The sequence below is a fragment of the Thunnus thynnus genome, chromosome 21, assembly GCF_963924715.1.
Source record: "Thunnus thynnus chromosome 21, fThuThy2.1, whole genome shotgun sequence".
In the NCBI taxonomy this organism is placed as follows: domain Eukaryota; kingdom Metazoa; phylum Chordata; class Actinopteri; order Scombriformes; family Scombridae; genus Thunnus; species Thunnus thynnus.
The window spans coordinates 12716145-12729013 of NC_089537.1; the positions used below are offsets into that span (position 1 = coordinate 12716145).

Sequence of the window (12869 nt, forward strand, 5' to 3'; positions counted from 1 at the left end):
TTTAAGCACAGCACCCACCTGCCAACCTACTTCTTTATAATGCTCCGTGCGGTTAAGCTAACCCACAAGTACAACAAAAATCCTCATTGCTGTTCCATAAAACTGTCACACTCTCCTCTCTCTCTCTGTCTGTCCCCTGTCCCCCCACAGACATCTGCACGGTTTGGCAGTCAATTATATACCCTCACCTTCAAAAAGTCTCCCTCCATCGCTGCATGGGAGTCAGTAGAGACCCATATCTGTATCTGATTTTTATCCCTTCTCAGCAGCGGGAACGGTGGAGCTGTCAGCTCAAACCTTCAGTTAACCTCCCTGAAGCCCATGAGACAGAAACCGTCACATCTGCATGTGGAGAGCAGCTCATCTCATACATGCTAGTTATTTTACATGAAGTCAATAAACAGTACATGTGTGTGAAAAGCTGTTAGAGGAATCCAACTGAAGCATTAAAAATATTCATGTAGCACATGAACAAATACTTGATGAAGAAAAAAAACAAAGACAGATCAATAAAGTATGAGATGACAAACCCTCAAGGAAATCTTATTATACACATGACTTTTTAATATATAAAAGCAGAAAACTGAACTTATTTTGGTGATTTTTTTCACTGTAATTAATAGTCACTCGAGTTGGTTCTCCCTCCGGTCTATGCTGCTGTGTCAGTCAGTCCACATTACATTAGTCATCTGCTGACCTGCAATCAGACCACAACAGGAAGCACATAGGGATTCAGCCATAGTCGACAGTCCACCACCATCAATCCTCACATTTCTTTCTTCATGCAAATTCTTCTTGACCTCTCATGAAGCTCCTTTCCCTCTTCAACCACCTAACCCTGAGTCCGTCTCCCGACTATCCACTCAGATCAATACAGGGGCTTAAGAGATGTGAAACCAGGGTATAAACCGAAGGCGCAAACATCAAACGGTTGTCTTTATCTGTTCTGTTCTGTTTTCATCCTTTGCGCTTAGCTGTGCTTGAGAGACATGACTTTGGTAACATATGGAGAGACTCAAGTCTCAAGGTCTCTGCAGTATAACAGCTCATCCTCTAACTGGGCTGGGAAGAGCAAGAAAGCACTTTGATTGCCTCTGGCCAGGCTAGTCCAGTGATCTTTAAGAAGAGGAGCAGCCCCCCATCCTTTTCCTCCCCAGAACAATCCCTGTCTTATCACTGATTCTTCTATCTTATTCCTTTGTTTTTGTCTGCCAGTCTCTCTCCCCGAGTACCCGTCTCTTGAGGAGGTCCAATTTATCGTTAGCCAGAGCTTCTCTCAGGGCACTGAAGAAGCCGTGATAGTGGGCTGTGTTGTGGATCATGAGCAGGACTCCAGCCAGCAGCTCATTGGTCACCAGCAGGTGGTGCAGGTATGCCCTCTGGTGGTTCTTACAGCAGTAGCAGCCACACCCCTCCACCAGGGGCCTGAAGTCATCGTGGTACCTGGATAGAAGTTTACACAGTTCAAAGAAAGTCAAAAACAGACACCTTAAATGTAAATCGAGTGTGCAACAAACACATGAAAGCGAGGATTTTGCAAGCACTGCTGCTTGTCAAAACTTTTAGGGTTTTATTATAGCTGCAACAAACCTCTTGTCTTTGAGATTGATCTCAAAGGATGTCATCTGTGTTTGATCATCGAAATTATGATCTCCATTCTGCTGTGTCTCCCCTGCTGCGTCCCTCTCTTTGTGCAGCTCCAGCACTGCAAAAAACATACATGCATCTCATTAATCCCAGAACACCCTAAACTACTCTCACCATAATTTGATCCACAAGCAGAAAAAAAGCCCCTATATATAGAACCACGGCGCCCCATCAGCCCAGCGGCAGAAATAAAACGCCAACATATAATGTAGCTTGACCCCTATTAAAACACTGCTGTGTCCTATATTCTCTCTTGCCATTATAATATAATTACTTACTGGCTATATTCTGACTACCAGCCTGTTTTACACAGATTGGTGTTCAATGCAAGGTGACTTCACTTAATGTGATGAGAATGGAAAAAAGTAACTAGAGCTGATGATGAGCTGTCATACGCTTTTATTAAGAGAGTTGTTGTTATTCACAGTAGGGCACAAGGGAAGAGTGGAGGTTCATAAAATGTATGTATTGGAAAAGCTACACCTGAAACTCTGGAAAAGTTTAAAGGTTAAATGACTATCTATAATAACATGGTCTGTGGGAAGCTGGTAAGATCCCCAATACGTGTTACTAGCAGCTTCCCTCAAAAGCCAATAATATTGTCTTTTGGGAGACGCTGCTGGAAAGAAAAGAAACTGAACGCTGTTTAGTTTGTGTAGCTCTGGTGTATATGTGTCACCATGGATTTTGCAGGTTAAGCAGATACTAATTGACTGAGGTTTGTTTTATCTCTGACTCACAGAAAAATGTGACAACAGCAGCTGGTTGAAACTAACTGCTGAGCAAAGGTTTAAAAACCGGTTCGTATACAGATAGAAGTGGCAAAGCGAGCTCCAAAGTATGTCAGCGTGTGTTCTTTATGTAGAATTTACATAAAATCATAGACACACTATTTGTAATTTCAGGGTTTGCAACACCAGAATCCCCAAGGTCACTGGAAGAAATAAAGGCTCAGATGGGGATCATCAGGTCTGCAAACTTGTATTAACAACCCTGATATCATATTTTGTTTCAATGTAAACTTTGTACTATTCAAACCATCCCTCTGTTTACATAATTTTTTATTACAGTTGCATAAGCTGAAAGTTATATGTTAATTATGTGCCTTCTTGAAGAATGTTCTACCTCTTTTTAAATTATTTATGTTGCTCTTCCTTCCCTCAGGTTGCCATTATTGTGTTGTTATTGTACTGTATATTCTGTTTGTACTCTATTGTACTATATCATGTAACCATGGAGAAATCTGAAATTAGAAACAGGAAGGAAATGGTCCACGGTGAGGCATATAAGCACATAAAAAGGCAACAATACAGCAAAATGGATTTAGTGGAATCTGTGAAAAAAATGAAGCGGCAACAACGTATATAAACAAACTAGGAAAAGGAAATCATTATGGAGCTTACCCATGAGAATAAAAAGAACAAAATGAGGCCCGGGAAAGGCTAATAATATGCAAAAAAAATGGAGAAGTAAGCTGTGCTGATGAGAAAATGGTGGACAAAGTGCAGTGAGGGGAGCAAAGAAAGATTGGATGATGAAAAGAGGAAATTCTGAAGATGGAGAAAAGGAGATCCAACAGAGGAAAACTCAGAGAGAGTGAGAGGAAAGGAAGGAAGGAAGGGGGTGAATTAGCATATGGTCTGCTGTGTCAAAAAGGACCTTAACTGGGAAGCGGGGGTGTTGACACCCCCACCCCCACCACATGGGGCCTTGTAATTGGCTGAGAGGGGAATTAGAATTTCTCTCCAGGTTTGACACCATCACACCATCTCACCTCCGCTGAACTCCATTACGCTCCCTGTGCAGAATCGATTAGTGCTGCCTGACACAAGATGCTGCCAGATACCAAACTTCTCTGTCAGACGAGTTTAACACAACTTTTTAATGAAGCACAAAGTCCGCCACGGGCCAACTTGTGCGTTTCCCACAGCTCATGTCATAACACTTCTTTAGCTTTTCACTTGGGACAACGATCAGAACGACTGGCCTGGACTTAATTGTTACCTTACTGGAGCCGCAATGAAACACGACATCGATTTCATTTCACCAGCTGAATTTCTTTCTACCAATTATTTTGACTGACCTGAGGCTATAAAATACACACATACAATTTGGTTCACTGTTAGATGTATCTCTGATTTTAATTCCCTTATCTGCCGGGTGATGTGACCACAACAGACACACACTTTCTGCCTATTTACTGTGTGAAAATAGGCTCAAACAACAGCCAGACCGAGCCTTAACAAACTGAAACTAGATCAGGGGTTGCTCATTCACTGCAGACACTCTGCAAAGTCACACTGATCTGATTTAACTTTCGTTAAAGATGGTGTAATTAGAGAAAATTCCCTGTGCAGCCTCTTTGCTGCCAGATGAATCTCGTCTACATTTGTTCAAGATCATTACCATAATTCATTTTCAACTCTATGTACATCATGAGCATCTCCTATAGAAATTTAGATAAGCCTACCAGGCTCATTATTAGGCATATTTAATCATCGGCTCAGCTGGTTATCAGCTAATAAAATCAAACTGGTGCCTCTTCCCCCATTTCTAATATTCTCTGTATATATCTCAGCATATTTACAACGAGGAAATTTATATCACTGCTTTGTCTCCTCTTCATCGCTTTTATACACAGCAGTGATGCAGGTAAACAATTTCGGTGAGAGGAATCATATTTAACTCCATATTAGCGATCATATTACTTTCAGGTTTCATTATAATCTGAAAGTATCTGGTGGGAGAGACCCTCTACCCAAACTCCCAAATTACATAGTGACATGCCAGTTTGCTCAAGGCACACGCTGCAAGCACTTTAAGACAAATGTGAGTGTTTTATATCTTTTTTGGGGGGTAATTTCCTTCATCACACTTGTGTAAAAAAAAAAAAAAAAAAAGTAATTGTGTGGCTTTAGGCAAAGTTGCTTTACCTGAGAGGTCACTCGGTTTGACAAGAGCAGAAATGTAAAAGTAAGAGATGAAAGTGCTGCCAAATTCCAAAATGTCTCATCATTTCCCTTTGATCCCTTTTTTAAATTCTGAAACAAACCCCTGTGTGCTTTGATTTAAATGCTACATGTAAAAAAAAAAACATGTGACAGTTACACGGGTTACTGCCTGACAAGAAAAAAGTGTATGAAATGACACATTTACAATGGGGAATGCTTTAGCAGCCTAAAGTGAATAGAGGTTGATGCAATGGGAATGTTAGAGCAGATGAAAGTTAACAAGCTTGATATACATCTATAATATGTACTTTGCATATTACAATATCCAGATGAGGCTGTAGCACAAGAGAAAGAATAGACTGAATAGAAAATCATTAAAAATAAAATAGGCTGTTTTATTTATGGAGTTTGGTGCTAAGGGACCAAATATAGAAGTTAATAAATCCCGCCAGCGGATCACAACTGCCAATTAAGTTAGTAAGTAAAACCTTTTTTATTCGTCTTTTTCTGAGACATTTATTTGCCTTCTAAATGATGTAACTTTATTCACCACACCTGCAAGGGGCGCTCTACCTGCGCGCTCCGGGTCCGGAGAGATGTCGAAGCTGAAGCAAAGAGCGCAGCCTCGCTCCGTCACCTGAAAGGGGAAGAAACTCTCGAACAGGTCCACGCCGGCCTCCACGCACGCCAGCACCTCATCAGGTCGCCCGACACCCTGCAGCAGTCTGAGAGTCACGCACAAATACAGCAGGAAGCCAAGCATGAATCAAATTAGAAATGAAATAAATCAACTATTTCCAATACACACTAATGTACCATCTGCAACATATTAATGCAAGAGAGGAGGCAGGCACGAACACCAGCAGCATTTCTCTCGAAAGGTCATGTGCTTTTTGCTCTTACTGGGCTTTCAGTTAACTGGTTCCCTCTCATTCTCCACCTGCAGGCGTCAAGGTCAAGCCCAATTTAGCATTCGATAATGACTCGACTCCACTTTCCAGAGGGAAACCGCATCTTCTAACAGCAAGAACAGCAGGGTTCCCACACCTTCTTAAACATCAAATTCAAGGACTTATCAAGGACTTTCCAGGCCCAATTCCCTCAGACTCAAGGACCCAACACGACATAGTTTGAGACGCGGATCAAGGTTAGTTACGACACAGAATTTTTATGAGAACTAGCAGGCTTTACAGAAGCTCACAGACTATGTGGTCTCTTGCCTTTTCTAACACAGCACAGCAACACAATATTCTAGTCTTGAACAAAATATATAAATCCAAGCACTATCAATGACCCATGTCTATTTATGTCTACTTTCAAAAACTACTTTTTTGATTTTTTGGGTTTTTTTTTTTTCAAATTCACAAACTTTCAAGGGTTTCAAGGACCCGTGGGAACCCAGGAATAACGAGTAGGGATGGTGTCCCATTGTATTCGAGATCAGCCTGTTCACGAGCAAACTACCACTCCTCACTGTAGGGTTGAGCCATATCGTATCGTTCATGATAATATCAGTATAATTTTTAATATGATAAAAAAAAATTCATATTGTGACAACAGCAATATTCCAACCTCGTTATGTAATGATGTCACACCGTTACGCACAGCAACAACAAGTATGGCTGAAAGCAAAAGCAACGTTGCTACCAGCTCCACGGTGGAGGAGTTAGGTCGGGTAGGTAGGGGGGCGACTTCAGTGGTGTGGAAGTGGTTAAGTTACAAAAGATCAGATGTATAACAAACTGCTTTAATATGTAAGAAGTGCAAGAAGGCTGTAACAACAAAAGGGGGCAATACAACAAACTTATTTCATCACCTCACACAGAAGCACCCTGTTGAGTACAAGGAGAGCCAAAAGTCCTATAAGAAGTATTTCGTCAAGAATATCATTATCGCAGAAATACCCTGAAATATTTTGATATTATTTTAGGGCCATATCACTCACCCCTACCTTGCAGGTCGTTCTTTTTAACACTCAGATCCACTGCCAGAGATCCTCCAGGAGCTCATGTAGAAAAGTAAAAAGGCTCTGATACTCTACAGGCTGATTCAGTTGGAAGAAGTTTTACCTTGTAGTCAAACGATTGGACTTTACTATTCTACAGAATAACCTCCACGGGATTCAAATATGGCAAAGCTAGATTATTTTTTTATCAATGTTTCTGTTTTATCATTAGTTTTAGTCTTCGCTGTCACTCCTGTAGTTCAGTTCAGTTTGTTGTGACAAGGGAAAAAAATTTGACATTTTTGAAGATAAGCTCTGGTTCAGTTACTGACTTATTACAAACAAACCGAGAGTTATAAACATGAGGTCATTTAGACTGACAGGTAACTCATTGATTGAGCAGATCTGGTGATTATCATCCTGCATCATTTAAGCTATGTACATGGATCCATGTGGGAAAAATCAGTGCTTTCCTACACAGAAGTGTTTATATAACTTGGTGTAAGGATCTCATGAAGACGTAACAGTCAGAGCACTGGTCGAGACTGCAACTGGAAGGGCAAAGACCAAAAAGAGGCGTCTTGAATTATATTTTGGTAGTCGATATCTGACTGACCAGAACAAAAAACATCACTCATGACCTGACATGCACATGTGTTACTATGGTTACCGAATAATGTTGCATAATTATATAGATCACTTGAAAAATGGAGGCCTTCTTTAAAAACATTTGGTTTACAATAACTTTTCTCAAATCTGTTTTTTAAGGTTGAGAATAACTGTTTAAGTTTGACATTGTAACTTCTATATTGTAAAAATGACAAAATGTGAGCAAACTTAAAAAATCCAGTTACTGCCAGCTATCAATGCAAAAACAGGAACAGTGGTAGATGGACAAAGAGTAACTGACACAGGTAATATCCTTCAAGGTCCAACTGAGATAATGACTGCTGACAGACTGCGGAGGGGTTGGGCGAACTTCTGGGTTTTCACTTGTAATCAATCAAGCAGGATAATTAATTGATTGAGCAGGACCCAACAACTGGGACCGGTCAGTCTTTAAATCACACGGTTTTGCACACAGATGCCCATAACTGCACTGCTGCAGTTTATTACAAAAAGATATTACAAAAAAAGTAAAAATAGGCAGGTATCAATTAATTAATCTATCGTTAGTAAAAAATGAATGAGAATCAGTTCTGTCCGAGCTTCATAATATGTTGAGTTTCTTTCATTCTTTTCATTTCACTATTTTATTTTGTCGTTTCATTTCTTTTTTCATGAATACTTGATGAAGTAATCTATTTCACAGTAAAAAATGTTTTTTAAAGTGGACATTTCTCTGCCTTTTATATAGTAAATGATTCATTTAAAAAAATGATGGTAACTGATTGTGAAAATAATCTTTAGGTATGGCCCTGCAGGTCATCTTTCAGAGCATCTACAGGCTGTTCTTACACTGGTGGACATATGCATGCCCTTTGACTTTCATCTCTCTTATTGATGTCAGGATAATGAATAACTGAGTAATACAGATGGTATTGTTTGTCCTCCTACCCACTATACTTTCTTTTGTTCGGTTGTAGTTGATTGAATGTCTTTAGTGAAAACTTTTCAATTTAACGCTGGGGAAGAGTGAATGACAAATGGAGCAAAAATAAACTCCTCTTTCAACTGGAATCAATCCTGCATCACACAGCAGTGGGCAGTGCTGACCTGGGTTTGTCCTCAGGCAGCTCTTTGGTCACAGCAGTGATGAGCTGGGTCCTCAGGGTCTGGTCCATGGAGCCTGTCTGGAGGCCATCCAGGCAGAATCCTGCCACAGGCCTCTTGGCTGTCTCCTTGGCTGAGCGCACCCTCTCTTCCAGGATGTCTCCTCCCTCCACCACCCCGAAAATCTCCACTCCCTCCAACTCCTGGCAATGACAGACAGTTGGAGGAATAAACAACTGACAGACAGAAACCACTGACAGAGAGCAAGAAAAATAAGTAGATGCTTAAACCAACAGAGCATAGATGGTAAACGAATAAAAACACGAAACTAAATGTGTAATAAATAAATCATCAGTGTTGTGCACAGATCTGCTGCTGATTTCTCCTTTCATTCAACACTTATCCTCACAAAGGCAGGCGATGAATGAGTTCTGCGAAAAGCCTTAAGTTTTATTCTTGCTAGAGCCCATCTGGGTTCTGATGACTCGACATCAACTTGACTGCACATCAGTGGGAGGGGAGACACGGTGGGGGGTGGGGAGCGGAGATCGGTAGCAATCAGGCAGCTCAGTACAATGTTGATGTCAAGAATTACCTGCGGCACGCTGTCGGTTCTGTTTGGCTCTTTGCTCAACATCGCTCTACACTTTACATTTACTGTCCTGAGGGAAATTTGAATTGCAGCCAGGCAATAATACAGACAGAAGAGCACATAAATGCAGCATTTAGCAAAGACATACAGATGGCGAAACACACATTTGATGATATAAAAAACTGTTAAAAGGACACACAACTTTCAGATTGATGCGAACAAAAAGAAACACAAAAAACTTCCTACACGTGACAACTGTGAATCTCCTCATCATATGAATTCTTTTCTGTCTGTTCTCTCTATCATGAAATGAGGTAGCGTTTCACTGCTTTTAAAAGAAAATGAAAACAGGTGATTTCATTAGTCACGCCTCTTGATAATGTGTGTACCCACTGATAATGTATTCCTCCTAATCTCACTGTGTTTACAGCCGTAGCACAGCTGCACAGCACCCTTGTGACAACAAGACCACCAAACATCAATCAAAATCCTGCGTGCTTGTGCCGTGCATGACCGACTAACAAAAATAGGGCTTATAGAGGAGTCTACTGCGTAGGAGAGCAGTGGTGTGTGTGTGTTCTGATTGCAGGCTGTGTGTCCACCTGTGATTTGTGGTGCAGCAGCAGACACTCGTCCAAGTGGGCGAGAGTTCGATCCACCGACTTTCGGACCCTTTTGCGGGAGGTGTTTGTCTGCCAGGTCTCTCCGTCTGCCATGCTCTGGTACCAGTCCGGCTGTATGATCTTCTGAAGATCCATGAACTTGTCCACCGTCAGCTCTATTCGCCCGCCGCTGCCCCACACCGACACCGTCTACCAACAACCCAGAGAGGGCATTTTCATTTTAAAAAGACATTTGTGATTTCATATTCATGGGCTTGTCCTTTAATGTTTTCAAACTGATTGCTGAAGAGATAATTAAAATATTTGATCTTTTGTTACATTATAGCTGGAAAAAATCCAGGATAAACTTGTAGTTTATCTCTGTAAAATACTTTTGGCCATCTAAGGACAATAAAGGCTGCAACTGTCAGTTAAGTAAAATGAACGTAATCTGGTTTTTACCTTAAGATTACAATATAAACAACATATAAAATACTGGAAAAATAGACTACATATGTGTTGCTATAAGATGTAATCCATTACGAATGTTACTGAAAGACCCTGCTCCTCTGTAGGTATTGCGTTGCTCATGTCAACCCGATTTTTTTGCTAGAAAACATCAATTAAAAAAGTTTAAAAAATGAGAAACAACAGAGACAATAGCTCTGCTGATGCTACAATGTTAATCGGCTGTTTCTCTTTTTCAGCAGAAGCCCGATCTCACCTTGTAAGTAGTATGACCTGTCGGGAAAGAGGTCGCGGGGTCATGAAGCGAGCAGTACAACACTGTATCATGAAGACCTGCACAAAGTAATCAACAGAAAGTGCGTATCACTCACATACAACAAAACCAGAGGGATTACACTCAGCAATGTCCGAGCACGAAGCAAGGTGACGGAGAGAGACACTTCATTACTGCATGTTAATGTAGCAGCTCCGGGTCTGGAGAGAGGAATGAGCTGTGGCCTTATCAGCAAACCCAGCTGCAGCAGAAGATCAAAAGGTGAGAAAACAAAAAGGCCTAATAACAGCAAACACTGCTATTATGTCTAATTATTCAATCACAGCTCTCGCCTTCTGGGACTTTAGAGACAATACTGTTGTAATCCCCTGACAGTTTAACAAGTGACACTACAGCGATTGCATTTCTAATTTGGTTGCCTGAGGCAGGGTAAAGCTTAGTACCACAACTACTGTTCCACAAAGCTGAATGAGGTCACTCTTCTGGGGCATTTATATAAATATTACAGAGAACAAAACTACTTTTTAAGTCAAGCTCATTGAGCTAATCAGCTTTTCAATATTGAACTTGACATACTGTATATTTAAAAGCATGCAAATTTGCACCAGTCTTTCCAATTTAGCCGGTGGAAATGACGTCCATAAACTCCAAGCTCTGCAGGGTAAATGTGTGCATCATGTATGCGTGACATTTACATCAATCAACCGTTCACACCAGTACAGGATTTTAAGCCCGGCAGAGGTTCTTCAGATGTTGTTGTTGTTATTTGTGAAATGTCTGATGCAGAGGGTTAAATGAAAATCACATTGGAGCAGAAGATAAATAAGGTTAATTTAAAATAGTTAAACCTCCTATACAGCCTTCTGATCTTACAGTTCTGTGTAAACAACAACAAATGCAGCCTAATGGTTAAGATGCGTACCATGCATATTATGGCAACATACATGGTTTCATTACAGCCAGGGACCTTTATTGCATGTAAATCCCCTTCTCTCTCCCAACACATTTCCTGTCACCTACTGTTTACTGTCAATTACTGCAAAATACTACAGATGCCTCTATGGTCAGAGGACAGACAGTTGTATAACTGTCCAGAGTCTGAACACAGTTCAAATGCCATGTTGGTCCCTTAACAAGAAGGAAAAAAAAGACTATTTTGAGAAAGATATTTACACTCTGAACCTTTTTTTTACCTTTGTGTAAATATTGAAACATAGTATTCTGTCAGGGATGGCTCAAGTATCTGCTAATACAGAATGACTCCAATACTCTCTTTAAAAACATCTTGCATAAAGAGCCGCCACAAGCACTTAGATGTCATTTCACGCTAGAGTTCAGGGGCTATAACTTTTTAAATATGATATTCAGTCAAGTATTTCAGCAAATCAATCATCATTGTTGTCATACCTGTTGGTATGACAACAATGTCATACCAACAGGAGAAAAAGTTTTGTGCCTGTGTTAGGCGCCTGTAATTAAATCTCTACTGTATTAGTATGAATGTAGCCCTTGATGATTTCAGTTAGTTAAAAGCTAATGATGGATTACCTGTTAATCAATACTGAATACATTGGAATAAGTGTCATCGTTATTTATGTCTAATCAATGGTGTTTGGTCTGTTTGAGTGTCCCAACTTATCCTCTCTGCTCCTCCTGCTTTTCCCTGATTACTCTCTAGAAGATAAGTGGCAGTAAGAGAGGAGAGAGAAAGTGTGATGCATCTCACAGTACCTGAAAACTTCTTGAATCCATCCTTAAACTCCTCCAACACCTCCTGGTGCTCTGCTCTGGAGGGGGCAATGACGGAGATGTAGGTTAGGTTTCAGAGAGAGTTCAGTGTGTGTGTGAGTGTGTGTGAGGAGTATAGCTTACACGTTGGACAGGGTGATCTGAGTGACAGAGGGGAGGGTGCTCAGGGTGTGCAGCGTGTCCTGGGTTAGGTGAGGGACTGTGCCAAAGTGTGTGTACAATAGGCACCCCGGGACCTCCAGGGAGTGCTGCCCCGTCCTGCCAAGCCCCGTCAGGACACCGAGCCGACCGGTGCCCTGAACCACCCGGAACAGCTCCAGCTTCATCCTGCCAGTCGCCACACGAGCAGACAAAAGGCTCTCTCTCTTAAATGACTGCACGACAATTGTCTCAACAGTAAACCCGGCTGGCTATAACGTCAGCTGAAGGCACAGACTAGTGAAACAGCATGTGAATTAGCCACGCAGCTAACTAGCCTCTCCACTCACGTGTTACGACTATGTGCAACCTTTCGCCGATTTGAGGTGTTTACTGCTAATAAATGACGGACTTTAAGAAAACCTACGCATTCACAGCTGTGCTTGTTTGAGTTATAAGTTATACGTTTTTAATCCAAGGGCGCCTTTCTTTTGCTTACCAACGAAAAGTCATTGAATTGCAGGAACTACAAGTCGAGGAAATATGTCGTCATCAACAACGGCGACGGCATTTGAAAAACTAGAAAATACACTGAAATGACCAATGACACCTTTTTTCGTTTAAAACATCAAACACCATTATTATATTCCACACGAATCTCCAAATGTGCATTATATGTCATTTATTTTATCTTACTTTAAAGATTCTTTCATTTTAAACGTAATTTTGGTTACTTCTTTAGCGAGGTGAACAAAGTTGCCATGGTTACCTGAGAGACGCCTGAACTACA

The 12869-nt window shown here is 41.0% G+C and overlaps 1 protein-coding gene across 2 annotated transcripts; it reads right to left on the reverse strand.

The window, feature by feature from the left end:
* Window positions 1-541: 541 nt before the first annotated feature.
* qtrt2 (queuine tRNA-ribosyltransferase accessory subunit 2) lies at window positions 542-12706 on the reverse strand. 2 transcript variants are annotated; one of them, XM_067577639.1, is made up of 9 exons: window positions 12579-12706; window positions 12065-12268; window positions 11924-11979; window positions 10175-10251; window positions 9451-9660; window positions 8260-8459; window positions 5172-5323; window positions 1591-1705; window positions 542-1443 (listed from the first exon to the last, which is right to left on the reverse strand). In XM_067577639.1, the coding sequence occupies exons 1-9, from the start codon at window positions 12590-12592 to the stop codon at window positions 1191-1193; spliced, it is 1281 nt and encodes a 426-aa protein (XP_067433740.1). In that variant the 5' UTR covers window positions 12593-12706; the 3' UTR covers window positions 542-1190. The 2 variants fall into 2 exon arrangements, with proteins under 2 accessions (XP_067433740.1, XP_067433739.1); XM_067577638.1 differs by having other exon boundaries at window positions 5154-5323.
* Between the last annotated feature and the right edge of the window lie 163 nt (window positions 12707-12869).

What these genes read in the sequence shown, in the direction of transcription:
- qtrt2 (XM_067577638.1), bottom strand. An exon ending in CAGGTCATACTACTTACAAG is followed by an intron (nt 9,661 to 10,174) that starts GTGAGATCGGGC and finishes GGTTGTTGGTAG; the next exon opens with ACGGTGTCGGTGTGGGGCAG. An exon ending in CTGCCTGAGGACAAACCCAG is followed by an intron (nt 5,324 to 8,259) that starts GTCAGCACTGCC and finishes CGTGACTCTCAG; the next exon opens with ACTGCTGCAGGGTGTCGGGC.